The sequence below is a fragment of the Juglans microcarpa x Juglans regia genome, chromosome 8S (assembly GCF_004785595.1).
Source record: "Juglans microcarpa x Juglans regia isolate MS1-56 chromosome 8S, Jm3101_v1.0, whole genome shotgun sequence".
NCBI classification, from domain to species: Eukaryota; Viridiplantae; Streptophyta; class Magnoliopsida; order Fagales; family Juglandaceae; genus Juglans; species Juglans microcarpa x Juglans regia.
Genome location: NC_054609.1, coordinates 7700055 through 7719056, shown reverse-complemented (window position 1 = coordinate 7719056; position 19002 = coordinate 7700055). Strand labels below are relative to the sequence as shown.

At 35.0% G+C, this 19002-nt stretch overlaps 2 protein-coding genes across 4 annotated transcripts in view; one reads left to right on the top strand and one right to left on the bottom strand.

Moving 5' to 3' along the window:
• Positions 1-19002, top strand: part of LOC121244067 — a 57057-nt gene that overhangs the window by 22131 nt on the left and 15924 nt on the right. The gene's annotated exons all lie outside the window — the stretch shown is intronic.
• Positions 4226-19002, bottom strand: part of LOC121244070 (pathogenesis-related protein 5-like) — a 37501-nt gene continuing 22724 nt past the window's right edge. Inside the window, exons 1-2 of one of the 3 annotated variants that reach the window (XM_041142114.1) lie at positions 9442-9580; positions 4226-4946 (exon numbers count right to left, since the gene is read on the bottom strand). In XM_041142114.1, the coding sequence (XP_040998048.1) occupies positions 4279-4946; positions 9442-9502 (729 nt within the window). In that variant the 5' untranslated portion in view covers positions 9503-9580 and the 3' untranslated portion in view covers positions 4226-4278. Of the gene's footprint in view, positions 4947-5712; positions 5814-9441; positions 9581-13638; positions 13644-19002 lie in introns of those variants that run through there. The other 2 variants (XM_041142113.1, XR_005936374.1) reach the window with 2 other exon arrangements.

Below are 19002 nucleotides of genomic sequence, written 5' to 3'. Positions count from 1 at the left end.
TTGAGCTTGAAGTGAACTAAAAAACTACATATACGGGCTGAAGTGATTCTTTTACCATGCGAATGGGTGGGCTTTGAATGGTTCTCCTATAACTTAAAATCATGGGTGGGCTCAGAACCGAACAGTATAACAATAACATCTCTGAATCAATTGTTTTCTATAAGCTAAACATTGAGGAAGCCCATTCTCTAAAGAATTCTGCTACCGGGTCATATGAAGCTTCTCGTTTAGATGACCGACCCTCTTTATGTAACATCACGTAGTTTATTATAAAATAAATATATTAAGAACAAAGGAGTGTCCGAAAACATAAAAAATAAAGATCGGCTACGTTTGGATAGTGAGAATATAAATAATTATGAGTAGAGATTAAAGTGGGTTTGTAGGTTTTGAGTTGTTTGGATGTATAAAGTATGTTAAGTTGTTGACTTTTAGATAGATAATTGAAAAATGTGTGGGTCCCATCAATGATTGATTTTTTTTAATGATGATTTTATTTGTATATAATAGTGATAAATATTATAGTGATTTTATTTTTTATTTATATTTAATAGTGATAAATATTATAGTAATTTTATTTTTATATATAACAGTGATAAATATTATTGTGATTTTATTTTTATATATAACAGTGATAAATATTATTGTGATTTTATTTTTTATTTATATTTAATAGTGATAAATATTATAGTGATTTTATTTTTTATTTCTATATAATAGTAATAAATATTATAGTGATTTTATTTTATTTTATATATAATAGTGAAAAATATTATAGTGATTTTATTTTATTTTATATATAATAGTGAAAAATATTATAGTGATTTTATTTTTATTTATATATAACAGTAATAAATATTATAGTGATTTTATTTTTTATTTATATTTAATAGTGATAAATATTATAGTGATTTTATTTTTTATTTATATATAATAGTGATAAATATTATAGTGATTTTATTTTTTATTTATATTTAATAGTGATAAATATTATAGTGATTTTATTTTATTTTTTATATATAATGGTGATAAATATTATAGTGATTTTATTTTTTATTTATATAGAATAGTGATAAATATTATAGTGATTTTATTTTTTATTTATATTTAATAGTGATAAATATTTTTGTGATTTTATTTTTTATTTTTATTTAATAGTGATAAATATTATAGTAATTTTATTTTTTTATTTATATATAATAGTGATAAATATTATAGTGATTTTTGGAGAGACTTTAGTACGAAGAATGTTCATTGCATTTGGCATGTGAAGTATTTTCATTAGTACGAGAATAATTGGAAAGTGTTGAGAAGACTTTACTACCCAAATGTAGCCTAAAAGGGTCATCTGAGCGATAAGCTTCATATGCCAACCCAAGATAAATTAGGTAGCTTTGATGTAATGCACACTTATGGTGATCTCTAATAGATCCAACAAAAATATATAGAACTGTTAGCTTCGTCTATGACTGCAACATTGAAGTTTATATTGAGGTTGCATATGATCATTTATACCTTTACAATGTGATGTGTTATTGTGATTAAATGATATGTGTAAAGACTATAGAGTAATTGAAGGGTTTAGGCATTAATTCCATCAAAATTCATCAAAATTTCGACATCATGGTTGGACAGGCCCTAGCTATGGACCATGGTGACTTGTGTCTTTTTCATTTTTCCTATGTTTTAGTTGGCTGGTTCTTTGTTTAATTATGATGAAATTACAGAAAACCTACTTTTTGGTGGTTTTCATGCTCATCATGATTGAAGTTCCCTTACCGATTAAAAAAAAAAAAAATCTTACTCAAACTGTACTGTTTTATGGGGGAAGGGAAATACAAGGGTGACGATATGCATATGAAAAAAACTGTTTGCACCTGGCGTTTGCAAATTCGGTGTACACGGCCATCCACTTGTACAAAATAAAACGGGTGTTTCGTTCAAATTGATACCTCTCATCTTCTTCTTCTTCTCATCTTCTCCTTTGACTTCGTCTTCGTCTTTGTGAAAACGACTGAAGCTTGTTGTGAAACAAACACAACATTCCGTCTGTAGTCGCCGTCGTTTGGCAACATTTTCATCTGATCCCAACATTCCGTCTAGTCGCCGTCGTGGGATTTCCGAGCACGCCTAGCTCGCTCTCCTTGTCGAAACCCAGATTACCGAAATTGGACTACCTCGGGCTCACACTGCTTGCATTCTTACCGTTCACCATGAAGTACAAAATCAGTATGGTTGAAACTGGAATCTCTAGGGGTTGGATTTCTTGATGATTGGCTCGAGTAAATCTTGGGTGAGAGAAGAAGAGAGTAAGTCGAGAGAGGGAGTACTCACCGTAAGGGGTTGCAACGGGCTGGGGTGGCTTGGGTCTATCCGGTGGCCTTTTTCGTGCAGTTGGCGACATCTTGGAGTGGCTGGCGAGGTGCGGTGGTTTGGTGGGTAAAATTCTCTGTTTTGAGTGAGAAAAATAGAGGTGATGGTGCTGTCGACGCTTTGGTTGGGCAGTAGCTTTCAGTGGTTGTCTGAGAGAGGAGCAGTGACGGTGGCTGGCTTAGCTTCAGGGTGGCGAGGCAGTGGCTCATGTGGAGGGAGCGGTGCTTTGTTTTCGGGAGCCAAAGTAGAGGAATAATGGCTGGGCAGTGCGACAGGGCTTCTCTACGGTGGTCCTCGGTTTGGTGGCAGCAGCTGTTCTCGGGGCTTCTCTATGGTAGATGTTAGGGTGGCAGCGGCTGTTGGTGTGTGCATGCAAGAGTGGGGCCGTGGATCTATTGGGGCCGATGGCGGATTTGCTGTGATCGCTGCTGCGTGAAGCTTGCTGTGCATGCGTACGTGGGTTGTGAGGAAGAATTCGAATGAGAGAGAAGGAGTGGGACGTTGAAGACGATGAAGGCAAGGTGAGACGATGAATCGTCCTCACTTTTCTTTCTGAGAGTGCAAACATTGATTTATGAAATCGATCTTCTTTGCTCCTTTTTTTTTTTTTTAAAGTGACGTGGGCATGACTATGTCAGACGATTCCGCAACGGGTACCCAAAGACGGGTACCTGTAGCAGAATTGTATACATATTGAGGACTTGTGAGACCAAAAAAATAAGAATGTGTTACTATTGTGGTCTTGTTTTCCTGCATTGCAGATGAAGTGAGACCCACTATGTCCAATTGATTTTTGATATTGTTCTTTTTGGAGAATGGCTTCAATGCGAAGAATGATTAGTTCACATTAGTGAAAAAGCACTTTTTTTAAGTTCATAATTTAAATATATCCGAGCTCTTGGTGTGTCTTTTGACCTGGAAGCTATATTGTTAGAATAGGCATAGTCAGCCAAGTGCAATCGCTGCAATTTTCATATGAATAAACAAATGAGGGATGAAGCGCACGGACAGCAGTAAGTGTTAAAAAAATCCCCGCCAGCTTTGTACTATTGTGTTCATGTGTAGATATGCACAGGCAATTGGTTGAGGCCCCCTCCTAGTCGGTCCGACCTCCCGTATATGAGCTTCGAATTGGCCTTCAACACATGCCGGGAGAAGGGGGTTAGACCTGCCTCTCCAGGAACATCTTCAGAAGATATTAGTCCTTGTTTGATCCTTCCATGCGCATGATGAAATTAGTTTTAACATATTATTGTGGTTGGTGTTTTAATCTGTTAGCTTTGTTCTTTTGTATGATATGCAGCCGTTTGCATGTAATGCGCCAGCCTTAGATGTAGGTTTCCTTTCACATAGACCAAAAATATTAAGTTGGGTGGGTAGTTTAACTATTTAAGGTTACTATGTCTGGGTTTTCAGAGCTTTGTAATCTAAAGCCGCTTGTAGAGAGTCGAAGAAAAAAAATGTTGAGTGAACAGAGTTTCGGCCGGAGGCCTTAGAAGAAGTAAAGAAAAGCTTCATTTTTTTCATTGTGGTTCGTATTCATTCCCTTTTATTCCCCTTTTTATAGCATTTCACCCCTGGTAATGGTTGAATGTTGCGCAAGAATCTGACTAACAATCGGTTTGGGTTCGGTCTGGGGCCAAAACAGCTGCCGGAACTGGCATTCGTCAAAGCTAGTACAGATCTTGTTTAACCATTCATTCATATATCATATATGTATTCATCATAGCTACTACATATATGTGTTCAAGAAATTAAAAGAGGGATATATATATATATATATATATATATATTTATTGACATACGATAACAAAATGGCACAAAGTATTGAAGCTGTGGGAAATACTCTTGAAACAAAACCATTCACAAAGCACTACTTGCGTGCTTATAATCTGTCAATAATGATCACAACCCTTTTGGGCAAAACGTGATCAAGAAATTCGACCCAGAGCAAGTGAAACGGCTTGAAACATCATCGTAAGGGTAGCTATACGCGTTCGGACACGCTTTCTTGAACATCTCCGAGTACTGAGTCCGCGAGCAAGTTTGTGGCGTCGAGTAGTCGTCGGCGCAACAAAACTGGGCCGCGTTGAATGCCTCGCACGCGCTCTTGCACGCGACCACCGAGCCAGAAACATCAACCACCTGCAACTCCGGGGGACAGTTCAAGTTGGCGATGCAGCCCGCGTACTGGCAGTCACTTGTTCCGCCGGTGGCATTGATGCGGATGCCGACGTTGTAGCCTTCGACCAGGCTGACATCGTAGAAGTTATTGTCGGTGGTTCCCAATGCGATGATGAACTGGGCTAACGTAAAAGGTGGCTGGCCATCTCCGATACAATTCAGCGAGCCACATTCACCAGTGAGGCATTTACCGTTGCCCGAGGAGTCGAAGTTGCAGCCAGTTCGGGCCCAGACCCTGCCGGACCAGCCGGGATCTGCAATGAGCTGGACCAATTGTCCCGGTGCCAAGGAAAACCCACCATCCCCGAGGGTGGGACCATTTCCAGAGAAAGTTGCGGGCCACACTGTGTAGCTACATTCATTCACGAAGGAAAGAATGGCTGCTGAACCTGAAATTTGACAATACACAAACAAGTAAAACTTCTCAATCGAAAGTTGGTTTGTAATTTTTGCACAGAAATTTGTGGATAAAAGAAATTTGGGATATTGATATGTACAGATGTCCGCCTATGTATGTATGAAGAAACAATTGTAGGTGCAGCAGCTCTGCATTAGTGAAAAACAGAGTACTCATTGTAATCCGTTTGCTCACTTATCAATAAAAATTCCATTTTCTCACATTGCCAACAAATTTTGGTATAAGAGTAGGCTTATCCCACGCCTGAATTCTTTTTCCTTTAATTAGAAACACTCTCCTGCAATGCTTCTGGCAGCAAATTGTGGAGATACTTTGTTTGCCTTTACATCCAACCAAGTCCCTATTTTCAATGGAGAAGACTATGATGCCGGAGACAATATTCATCTCCCAAGATCTTAGACAGGAGAATTTGGAGCCAAGTGCTACTGCCTTAAGGATTATAAATCAAGGGGTAAGCAAGTAAGTCTATTTATCATATAATATTCTGTGTAAAGAAAGCAAACGATGCATGGGAAATGGTACAAAACAGTTTCAAGGCTCAACCAAGGTCATCTTCGTTAAGCTTCAAAACTTATGGAGAGACTCTGACAACTTTGGAATAAAATATGGAGAGACCTTGATAACTTGAATCTCGTCTTTGGCATCTAAGATATGACCATTTGACAACCGGAAAACACCAACATTTTGTGTTTACTGATAGAAGTAATTGTAGTAGCTATGTATACCGGTTTACGTACCTGATGAAGTTATAAGGAGAAGGAGAAACAGCACTGAAGTTTCTTCCCCATTAGTCTTTCTGTGAGAGAAGAAGGATATTGAATGGAGAAACCCTTAAGGGTAGGTTTCGATGTAATTGTATATACAGAGGAGTAATTGAATAAGCCATATATATATATATATATACCAGTTTCCAGCTAAACAAGTAGGACTTTGGCTATGTTTTTTCTTTTGTTTTGGTATATAAATAAAGTAAAATAAATACAGATACCAATAAGTTGAATGATAACTCTTTCCTTTTCCTTTTTTTCCTTTTCTCCCATTGAAGTATTGGCGTCACCACCAACAAAAAGGAGAGGGAAAGCGCACAAAGAAAGTAGCCGTAGGTGGGGGGATCTCATTATTTGAAGATAGGCACACAAAGAAATTGGCGTAAGAACTAGGGATAGAGTATGACTATGACCACTCCGCACATGTCACTCGACACATGTCTTCAAAAGGTACCACTCGACACATGTCACTCACAAAGTAGGACAAATCTCTTGCGTCTCAAGATACCCAGGACAAATCTCTTGCGTCTCAAGATACCCAGGGTATGTATGGCCCCATATATCCTCTTTTATAGGCTTTTTAGTCGGTTTCAAATTTCAATTAGCACATTCAGCTGATATCAAACGGCGGAAAAGGTGGCAAGCAATAAAAGAGCTCTAGAAGGTTGAGTTCCCAGCCATTGCCATTCATGAGCTGCCAACCAGTTGTTATGAGATTGGCGGCAAAACAAGAACATGTGCAGTGAAGAACAACATGATAAAGGATAACTTTGTCCAAATGTAAACAAGTAGAGTGCCATAGCTCTTTAATGTTACTCTGTTTTTCATGCTATTATTAAATTAGAAATACAAAAACATAGGCTTAATACAAAGATCAGAGGCTTCCCAGTGATGGGCCACTCTTTTACTCACTGCTTGTACCTTGGATTACGGTCAAGTGACGGCAAACTCTCAGCAGCTTGGTCTACTGCTTTGCTTTTTCCCATTGACTATGTCACTATTTTTCTCAACATTTATTTTATGGCCTAAATATTTGACTTCTGGGGCCTTTAAAAAAGTAACGTTCTAGACGAGAGAGTCCTTACCCGTACGCTTGAAAAACGCACTGCAGGTTATATTAGAGCAGCATGCACAAGATGGCATCACTACCATAAAGCCACAAGATCATCTAGACTCAGTTGCTCGTGACAACATGGATGGACCTGATCTGCATCCCCAGTCAGCACCAAATGCACCTAATGCTTATGATAATGTTGCTGTTAATTTACTAGAAAGTCCCTTCTGTAGATGTGTTGTAATGTACAGATTTGATGAATATTCCTTTATTCCTTAGTTAGTTAAGGGTTAGTTTTCTTTTTCTGTACCTAAGGCAGTAAATGCAACGATGCATTAATGGAATGAAGTAGCATTTCCATAAGATTCTCTCCTATGCCATTCTCTTTATTTTTCTGCTACTTCTTCTTCTATTCCTCTGTTATTCTTACATCGTAACAGAGAGCCACAGAGTGAGATTTTGTTTTTCAATGGCTACTAATCAAAACAACTCTGTGTATCTGGATTTCACAAACATTATCAACCCATATCGCCTTGATCATAGGGACAACCCTTCCTTCCCCTTGGTACCTGACCTTCTCACTGCAGAAAACTATACCACTTGGTCAAGAGCCATGTGCTGGGCTCTTCGTGCCAAGAAAAAGCTTGGATTTATCAATGGCACCCTTCCTAAACCCAGAGATACTGCTAACCCTCTCAAGATCCAATCTAACCTTCCCAACTAATATTGGACTGACTGCATCCTCACTGCAGCTTATATCATCAATCGGGTTCCAAGCTCCCTTCTCTCCAATAAAACCCCTTTTGAACTCCTATTTAATTCACCACCTACATATTCTCACATGAGAATATTAGGATGCTTATGCTTTGCCTCTACTCTCTCTCAAAACAGAACAAAATTTGACCCTCGAGGCAAGTAATGTGTTTTTCTTGGTTACCACCCCCCCCCCCCCCCCCCCCCCCCCCCCCCCCCCCCCCCCCCCCTCTTCTTTTCTCTTGGGGCAAAAGGATACAAATTAATTGATTTTACTACCAAAACAGTTTTCCTTTATAGAGATGTTACCTTCTATGAACATATTTTCCCATTTCATACTCCACCTCATTCCTCACCTCACCATCATCTATTAGTTCCTCCTTCATTTCCTCCCATTCTACATAACACTCCATTCTCAAATCCCTCACCTTCAACCACTACCACCATGCCATTATCTCCAACACCTTCCCTTCCAACACCTCTGCCTCTTACAATAGTTGCTGAACCAATAGAAGCCGAATACATTGCAGCAACAAATTCCGCATGTGAAGCTTTACGACATAAAGAAGAATACTTTCAGATTTGAAGCAAAAAAATTGAAGAACCTACGGTAGTTTGTTGTGACAACATGTCAGCAATTGTAATGATTAAAAATCTCGGTTTTCACAAAAGAACAACACATTGAGATCAAGCATCACAGATCTGGTTCATCAAGGAAAAATTCAATTGAAATTCATCAATAGAATTCCTAGTTTTCTAAGATAGGGCTATTAATATTCTCAACGTTGAGTAGATGTATCTAGAACTCTCTCTCCAAGTATAAATATGTATAGCTGTCAGCCTAAGTGTGAAAAACAATGTAACAATTGTAGGTGCAACACCTCTGCATAAGTAAAAAAAAAAATTAAAAAACAGACTACTCATTGTAATCCAGTGCTCTCTTATTAATAAAAATTATATTTTCTCAAATTGCTTGTTACATATGCCAACATCTTTCCTAGTATGTCAAAATCTTCACTCATTAAATCAAATACTCCAAACAATCTCTCTCTTAACACCAGCAGGTCTTGTATAACTGTGTTTGAAGACAGCCCATATTAGTCCATTTTTTTTATCGTATAGCTCAGATTTGAGAAGCCCAGAGGAACTTGAAAAACCCATGAAACCAGAAAATTTCAAAGAAATAGAGTACCCAAAGGAGAAAGATTGAATATAAGAGAGGAAAAGATAGAGAGAAATGGAATAACCAATACACAAATGAGTTATCCCAAGAGAGTGAAAACACCAAATTGGTTGGTGTGAGAACCACCGTAAAAATACTGGGAAATGTAAAGAAAAGACCGAAAGACACCCGAAAATACCAACATTTTGTTGGGAAAGGCCAAGAAATATGCTGAACCGGTAGAATATGTCCTAAGCCAAAAAGAAAGTAACTGAGCCGGTCAGAAATTGTACTGAACCGGAATAAAAACAACTGAACCGGGAAGAATAATACATGAACCGGATGAAAAAGCAGCGAACCTAACAAGAAGTGGCATGACATTGACGGGTATGAAACCCAGTAAAAACCGAAAAGAAAACCATTGAACCGGGAAAAAGCAAACCGGATTTATACAATCTGAACAAGATGGGCCACGTAAAAAGACATACCATGTACGACTTGGGCGTGGATATGGAACTCTGAATGGGCTAGAATCTGTTTATGGAAACACCCAGCAGTCGTCTTCCACCTCGCGATGGTCACCAGAGAGAGAGAGAGAGACAGAGAGAGGGGAGAGAGAAGATGAAGAAAATGAATTCTAAAGCTTAAACTAAATACACAACCAATCAAAGCTAAATAACTAACAACAAACTCTATATTAGATTTTAAGGAGGGATGCTTTTTTACGTACCTGAGATCAAAAGGAGAAGGAGAAGGAGAAGGAGAAACAGCTTTGAAATTTCTTTCCCCATTGATGTTTCTGTGAGAGAAGAAGGATATTGAATGTTGGAACTCTCAAGGGTACCTTTGGTGGGGGTTATGGGGCGTAACGCGTTGCAACGTGACTTTATATTACGATGGCCGCTCGTTACATCAAAGGAATCCAGGATCATGTACAGTATATCTCACCTAAATGACTTTTCAATGTTTACTTTTGAGTTTTGACCCCTTGAAAAATTGGCGTATGCGGCCATGAATTCATGGGTTAGATTTAAACGACAATAATTCGACGTAGACATGATGTTTTACCATCCTAAAACAATAATGCTACTTTGCTCTCTATTTATTCATTAATTCATGTATTTATTTATTTATTTCTTTAATATTTTTATTTTATTTATTGATTAAGAAAGTGATTATTAATGTATTAATATATATTTTATATTTTTTAAAAATATTTTAAAATGATAAATAAAATAATTGAAAAAAAAATGAGAAGGCGAATTTGGCCTGGGGGGAATGCCCACGTCAATACTGGGCGGCACCCTAGAGATTGATGCTTTTAGCATCCGCATGATCCCACTTTCTCTTATTGATCCTATTAGCTTCCTCCTTTTATAATCAGTTGCCATTGGAACACGTAGAGATTGGAGATGGGCTGGATGTCTAACATTAGAGACTGGATTCCCCATTTTTCCGTTGAGTTTTACTATGTACAAGTAAGTTTACGTACTAATCTACGTACTAATATTATTATTTTCATATTCTAAATTCAAATTAGCACTGTTTTCAATAAAATTTACTTTCTGACCAATCATATTGAATGGATGTATAAATTAGTACGCATAATCGCTTACAATTAGATTTTTACTTCCCCATTTGGTGAGATCTTCCTTGTTTCTAGGTGCTGAATAATGGGAATGATTTGGTGAGATTCGCCTTTAATAATAATATTTTCTATTCAAATCTCGCGTGCAAGAGTATTACTGGTGACCTAACTATTTTTTAATTAAAATTAAATTTGATTAGAAATTTTATTTTTTTAAATTTAATTAGCAACTTTTCAACAGTATTAAATAATAAACTCTCTTGACCCTATTTGAATAATGAAAGTGTTTTATCTCATCTCATTTCATCATTACAACTTCCTCAAATTCACACATAAAATATAATAAATAATTTAATTTTTTTAGATTCTAAAATAATAATAATATTAAAAAATAATATTTTATTCAATTTTAATTTTTATATTATCTCAATTCACTATCTAAACAGTATCTAAATCTATTACTATTCTAATATAATACTGATTTTGACCTTTTATTTATTTTAATTTTAATGATAATTAAAATATTTATTTATTATTAAAAGAATGATTATTAATTTTCTAGGGTTGATATTATTTGAACGGATCTCATGTTGCAGACCATTCACCTTTCATTCCAAACGAGATGTTTGTATCTCTTCCAAAGGGAAAATAGGTGATTTAAGATCGCTGGTATCTCTTCCAAACTGATTTGTCAGTGTTTTAGATGTTTGGTTGACACTTTAAAAATCTATAAAAATGACATTTTATGTTTCGGGCACAACGAAAATCAATATGACAATTAAAATGTAACCGTTTTATGAAATATTATTTTATTCAATGACTAATATTAGATACATTTTTAGGGTGTATAAATCACACACACGTATTTTTTTTTTTAAAAATAAAGTTTATCATTAAAAAAATAATTATTTTTACGTAAGTTTCCAATTTATTTATTTTTTAAAAAAAAATACGCGAAACTTATATTTTAAGGCTACAAATATCATATCTTTTAATTCAATTTCCTAACTTCTTACGTTGCTAAGCATTTGGCTTTCACTAATTGCTTTAGGATCTAATTTATATAAGGCATTTCTAATTTTTGGAGCTTGAGATATCTGAGGGGAGTAGTCCCAAATTCAATTCAGAAATGTTTTGGGTTTTAAATTTGGGATTCAAAATTTTAAATAGTGTCTCGAATGAAATTTTTTTTACTTAATGATTAAGAATGTATTTTTTAATAATATTATATTTTTTTAAAAAAAATTAATTTATAATGATAAAAAAAATACATAAAAATAAAAATTTGAAATACACGATGACTTATTCGGATCGAAATTCGGTGACTGCAGCACCGCTCTTTCTCATTACGTGGCCTGCCTGGTGGGGCTTTTCCATTGTTGACAACTGTAACTATGCTGGCATGCTGCTGCGTTGCTGAATAGCATGGTCCAGTTTTCAACGGAGACTATTACTTTTTAAAATCCCACCCAAAAGGAACCAAAAGTCATCGAACGGCGGTGAAGGTGGCGAGTAAGAAAAGAGCTCTGGAAGGGGAGTCCGTGGCGATTCATGAGCCGCAGCCAAGTGGCGCGAGATTGACGGCGAAACTTGAACGTTCCAAACTGTGAATAATGTTGCACGTGTCGGCAAAGAGTGCTCTAGGACTCTCTGAAGAGATTTTTTACTTTTTATCACATAGATTTCTTTTTCTTTTAGCTCATTCTTTACTCTAAAGAGGATCAATATAGACAGTCATTTTCTAAACAAAAAATAATTTTATTTAAAAATTTTTACGTTATATACCATTTACACAATATAATTTAATTTAAAAAATAAATTTTAAAATTTAAATATTACAAATCAAATTATACTATTTGAATGATTTGACAGTCAAAATTACATTATGTTTTAAAACTTTTCAATTATTTTTTCTAAAAAAGAAAATAGATTATTCATGTTAATAATATATTCATTAGACATTTCATGACTCTTGAGCTTATTATTAAGATTTTTTTAATCTCTAGTTCCTTTTGTCGGGTTGGTTTTTTGCATGTGAGCCTCTTAATGGCAATTTGGTAATTTTAAAAAAGGTATGGTTTTGTTTAAAATATGATGCGCCTGTGTCTAATGTGAAAGAGAATAAGAGAGAACATGAAAAAATAAGAGTCAGAATGTCATTTTCTTGCACGACTTTTATCAGTGTTTTAAGGGATCATCTATAGTCTGATTTTGACTAAATTTCGACATGTGATTTCTATTTTCTAATTATGAGAGCTTCGTTTTGACTGGAGTAGATTATTGTTGGAAATATTTTCATAATTATTAATTATATGTTATATTTATTAATAATATTTTTGGGTTATTTTAGAAGTTGTGAATTACTTTGAAAAGAGAGAAGATGTGGAATGTTTAGGAGAGTTACAATATTTTGGGTATCACAAGCCATTCACTGGCTGAGTGGTATTTATGTCCTTGAATTATCTAGAGGGCTGGTGTTCGAATCTCCTCCATGGTAAGATCGGTTTTTAAGCTATTTATGAATAGAACTTCTGTGCTTGCGTGCGAAGGCAGTACATGCGTGAAGCACTGTGCGCTGCAACGCTTGGGGCTCAACGGGTGTGCTGCATGAAGCAGTGCAACGCATGGGCAAGCAAGGTGGGGGCGCTCGAGGCGCTGCAATGCTTTGGAAAATGGGAAAAATTAAATCCCCAATGAGCACACGCCGTGATTCGTGCTGGTGCCAACCAGTTGATGAAGTAGCAAGGCAAACCATTGGACTAAGTCCCATTGTTTTAACAGACACAATATATATATCTATTCCGAACAATTTTCAGAATCATTTATAACTTTTGGCCATCTATAAATATACTTATAGGCCTGCCATTTGAGGATCTTAGAATTAAATTTCGAATTCTCTCTCTCCTAAAATTTTCATTTCTTCAAAACTTGTTAGAATCTGTTTGTTTTTTAGAGAACAGATTTCTAATTTCTTGGTTGGATAAAAAATTTGAGGGTATTCAGAGTCTAATTTCGTATGTGCATAACGCAGTTAGACAAATAGACTTATTCTATGCTTCATTGTATCTTAGAGGTAAATTCGCTTGTAACCTGTGTGCATACCGTTATTGGTGGGAGCAAATATTATTTTAAGGAAAGCGACATTATAATGCGTCTTGAAGGAAAATTTTCTTTTATTATTTATTGTTTTCCAGCCCCTTTTATACCAACAATCTTAAGACAATATTTGATTACTAATGGCACATAGTTTGAGAGAGTTTGCTGTAGATTTTGTTAAACTCGAATGTTTTGATAGAGCCAATTTTCGACGCTAGCAAAAGAATATGCACTTTCTCCTACCCATTCTTAAAGTGGTGTATGTTCTAACCACTCCTAGGCCGTCTACAAATGAGAAAACGTGATTTTAGATATTAGAATTATAAGAAATAATAATGTTATAATTCTAACCCAATCACATTATATTAAAAAAATATTGAAAAAGTTTGATCACTTTGATTACAAACCAATGGCTACACCTTTTGATTCAAATTTAAAATTGTATTATAATACTGGGAGAGCAGTGGATCAACTTGAACATGCTAGAGTTATTGATAGTTTAATGTATGCTATGACATGTACTAGACCTGATATTACATTTGCAGTGAGCAAACGTAGTAGGTACACTAGTAACCCTAGTCATATTCATTGGATAGCTCTACAAAGAATTTTAAAATATTTACAAAATACCATAAATTATGGTATTGAGTACAGCGGATTTCCTTCGGTAGTAAAAGGATACACAGATGCTAGTTGGATAACTGAGCATGATGATCACAAATCAACCAGTGGATGGATATTCACCCTTGGTGGAGGAGCAATCTCCTGGGAATCAAAGAAGCAGACATACATAATTGATTCTACCATAACATCAGAGTTTATAACATTGGCATCTTATAGCAAATAGACAGAGTGGCTGAGAAATTTATTGATAGAAATTTTGATTTGGCCAAAACCAATGCCACCAATATCTTTACATTGCGACAGTCAGGCTACACTATTGCGAGCCTATAGCCATATATATAATGACAAGTCTAGGCATATTGGATTAAGACATAGCTATGTGAGGCAATTACTCACATATGAAGTAATTGTAATTGATTTTGTGAGATCTTATCAAAATTTGGCAGATTTGTTAACTAAAGGAGTTGCAAGGGAATTGATGTGGAAGACATCAAAGGGGATGTGTTTAAAGCCTATACAATAAAATCACCAATAATGGAAACTCGACTCAACTCTTGAACATATCAAGACTTGAGTTCAACGAGCAAAATACATTATATGTTCGTGATTTGCAAGCGTTGTAATATTAAAATTAGTTCTCGAACTAATTTATCATTCCAAGGTTTGAAGTGCTAGGTATTATAACGAAAAGGAGAGGCTGAGCAATGCTCTTAATATACTTATAACAAATTTCTGTTGAAGTATTTAGTTACAGTACACTTTCGATAAGTCTACCTATATGAGTGTCGGGGGTGGTGCCGCCTCCTATGCGAATTAGGCTTTGTCTCTAAAGTGTTCATTAAACCAGGATATAGACACAAGGTCAATCCACGTGTCAGCTTTTATGAACTACCCAAAGAGAAGAAAATTTATATGTGAGATATATCCGGCTAATCGTATAGAATTGCTAGTTCAAAGTATGTCTACTATGTGATTCTGATTAGCTTTGATGTATTTTCACTATGTGAAGGTTCAAGTCCAAAAGACACATTCATTTATGTATAAGTTTTCCTATTCTAACCAGAATGTATTTTGAAAATAGTGAGGGATTGTTAGAAATATTTTCAAAATAATTAATTATATATTATATTTATTAATAACATTTTTGGATTGTTTTGGAAGTTGTGAATTACTTTGAAAAAAGAGAAGAAGTGGAATGTTTATGAGAGTTATAACATTTTGGGTCTATACAAGCAGCACAAGCCATTCACTGGTTGAGTGGTATTTATGTCCTTGGATTACCTAGAGGGCTGGAGTTTGAGTCACCTCCATAGCAAGATGGGTTTTTAAGTTATTTATGAAGAGAACTTCTATACTTGTGTGCGAAGCACTAAATGCGTGAAGCGCTATGTGCTGCAACCTTGGGGCTCAATTGGCGTGCTGCGTGAAGTGGTGCAACGCTTAGGTAAGCAAGGTAGGGCGCGCGAGGCGCTACAATGCTTGGGAAAATGGGAAAACTTAAATTCCCAATGCGCACACACGGTGATATGTAGCACAAGAGGGAAAATGTAAGGTATCGGAAAAGTAATCAAAAACCTAAATTTTCTCTTTCTTTCTCTATCTATTTCCCCTATTTGGAGGTGCTCTCCTCGAAGTGAGCATATCTATGTGTAAATCTGAATAGATGTGTTACAGTGTGATAGTTGTTTTATGTTTTTCACGCTATTATAGTTAGAAATATAATAATAGAGTAATGATACATATAGTCGTGGAGTGTACAAACGTCGTACAATCGTTTTGAAAAAGAATGGAGTTCACTATTAAAAAATTAGTTTTTTTTTTTTATACAGATTCTGTATTTATTTATTTTTTTAAAGGGATTACGCGGCGCTTGCATACTATACGATTGTAAATATCATTTCTCTAATAAAAGAAGCTTCCAAGTGTTTATTGGAAGTTGTTCATTCAAATGTCTTTAACAAAGATTGGAGATAGGCTAGATGTCTAGTTTCCTTGTTTGGAGGTGCTGAATAATGGGAATGATTCGTTGAGAGTCGCTTTAGTAATGATATTAGCTATTCAAATCTCGCGCGTAAGTACCTTATCTTGTAAATATTTCCACTTTTTTCTTGAAGACATAGCACATGAATGAGTCATATCACATAGAATTAAAAGTCTTCTTTCTACACCTTCTTTATTGTTTGTTTCCTTCCGTATCAGACCCCTTATCATATCCTTATCCTCTTTTTTTTTTTTGTTTTTGACTAGATATCCTTATCCTCTTATATCATTAACATCAAGTTCATTTCATTTTAGGGTATTTATAAATCCATCAAAAAAGACCTTTTCCAAATGCGTTGTTTGCTTTTACAAATTCTATCCATTTTTGGCTAAATTCTTCACGACTACAATCATTCTTACTAATTCTTTTTATTTATTAATTTGTTCTTGAAAAGTTTGATCAATCGTAGCGTTTTCTAGCAACCTCATTGTTAATAATATGTTCATTAGATATTTCACGAGTCTTAAGCTTTATTATTAAGATTTTCTCAATCTCTAGTTCTCTTTTATTTTATTGTGTGGGTCTCTCCACGTGAGCCAATTTGGTAATTTTCAAAAAGCCAAAAAGGTAAGTTTGTGTGGAAGAGAAAAAAGAAAAGTAGTAGTGCTACACTTCTCGAGAGATGTAGTTCAAGAATCCACCGAAAAGGTAAAGGTAATTTTTTTATTTTTTATTTTATTTTTTCATGTATATTTTTAATCATTATAAATATTTTTTTAAAAAATAAAAATTCATAACATTAATAAAAAAAATAATTTCTTAATTATTAAATTAAAAAAAAAAATTCATTCGAGACAAATTTAAAACCCAAATTCAGGTCCAATGCATTTGTCAAAGAGAAGAGGGAGGGACGTACGGTACGGGAAAAGAGTGGAGAATTTGACATTTCCTTGCACTTTTATTGGATTACAAGTGGTTACATTTTGACAAATTTTAATGTGTTTTTCCTTATGGTGAGAGCTTCTTTATGACCTTCTGATTGTTTACTACGCGAGGATTGCATATTATATATCACAATATTTTATATATATTTTAATTTTATTCTTTTTAAAATAATTAAATTTTTTTATTCATTATCTATATATCATATATTTAGAAAAAAAAAATTCAAAAAAAGTAATTTGTAGTGCATGAACTTATGAATAGATTTTTTCAAAACTAAAACCCACGTGTAAAACACCAAAAGTTTAAGAGTCCTGCTACTGTCACGTAATATAAAAAAAAAAAAAAAAAACCGTATCATCGCGGGATGTGTTTTTGGACACAATCAGAAAACAAAAAATCAAAACGAGACCCATTGCCCTCTCGTCGCTCGGCATCCCCTAGCCGTTCCCTCGTCGTCCCGTCGCTGAATACCGTCACACCAAACATCGGCTCCCTCCTCCACGAGATCTTAGATCTGGCCATACGATGACATTCCCTTCTTTCTCCTCTTGTTTTTATTCATTATATTGAAAAAGAATCACGGGCAGAAAAAGCCTTGAAAGGAAGTTTCGTTCCTAATCAAAATCTCGCAAGCACACGAACACGATTTGCTTGGCTGTCTTCTTTGATTTTTTTCTTATGATCCATAAGAATCACAATCCAAGCTCCAAGACTTGATAAAGTTTCGAGTTTTTGCCTTTGATTTCTTTTCCTTTTCCCTTTTTTCTGGTTTTGAGGAAGAAGCAACTGCTCGCTAGTTAGTAGATTACATCGTGATTCGGCAGGCTTTGAAGGGATCAAGTTTCAACGGTAAGCAACTCTAACATCACATTTTTATTGAGACTTCTTGCCTTGCTCTGTTTTCTTAGAGCATTGGCCGGCCTGGCTATTGCGAAGTCAAAATTTAGTTAGAATTTTAATTTTTAGCTATAGTATCAATTTTTTACTAAATGAGTTTACATTGGACTAGCTATCTTAAAGTTAAAATAATAATATAATATATTTTTTTATTTTTTTTACAACAAATACAATTCATATATTTTTTAGATCTTCATGCTTTGTAAAAATAATGTATCTACTCTATCAATTAGTAGAAATAATGTGCATGTCATGCATGTTTTACCATTCAAAGAGAGAGAAGTGATGAAATAATAAAATATTACTTTTTATTGTGAATAGTAGCTAGCCATGTTTGGAGAGGACTTAAAATTTACTATTCATCAAGTCTTAAGCTTTGGACCATTAGCTAGTTTAATATGGAGGCTTTTTCTCACATCTAGCTAAAGTTTGGACTTGCATTGACATTTGACTAGTCCATTACCAATGCTCTTAGTTGTTAAAAAGAATTGCTAATGCTTTAGAAACACAATTTTTTCCAGAAGTTCTTTGAGAGTGTTTTGAGATGTTTTGTGATGGGTAATCTCTGGAGTTGAGAATGATAAGAAACATCCGAAGGTGACTTGGTTTTGCTTGACTATTTCTGCTCAGATTCATTGAATATGAATGGCTTTGTTCAACCATGAAAATAACGAAGCAGAGAGAAACTTAAATGGATTGCCTCAGATCCAGGGAACCCATTTATTTGGACTTGTTTATTAATTAGATACTGAACATTTTTTTTCCTTCATATTTTTCTGGGCTAGGTTCACTTTTTTCCTTATGGATCAAAGGGTCGGTTAAAGTGGTAGAAAAAAAAAAGCTTTTAGTTCCCTTTTGGTGATGGGACTAGATAGAGAAGTGTCCCCTAAGTTAGTTTAAGTTATGACAGTCTCTGGAGGTATCTATTTATAGTCTGTAGTTTCAGGAAATATGTTCTTGGATTCTCACATAATGGGAGTTTGAATCCTTTTCATGCTTCTTAGGGGGTTCGGTTTGTTCACTTTTTGTAGTCTAGATTTAGCTTGAATGACTGTTAGTTGTAGTATTTTGTGTAAGATTTCTATATAATTTTCCTTTTTAGGTCTTGTGAAATTTCAAATACTTGCAATAATAATCTTAAAAATTATAGCTTCTATGTC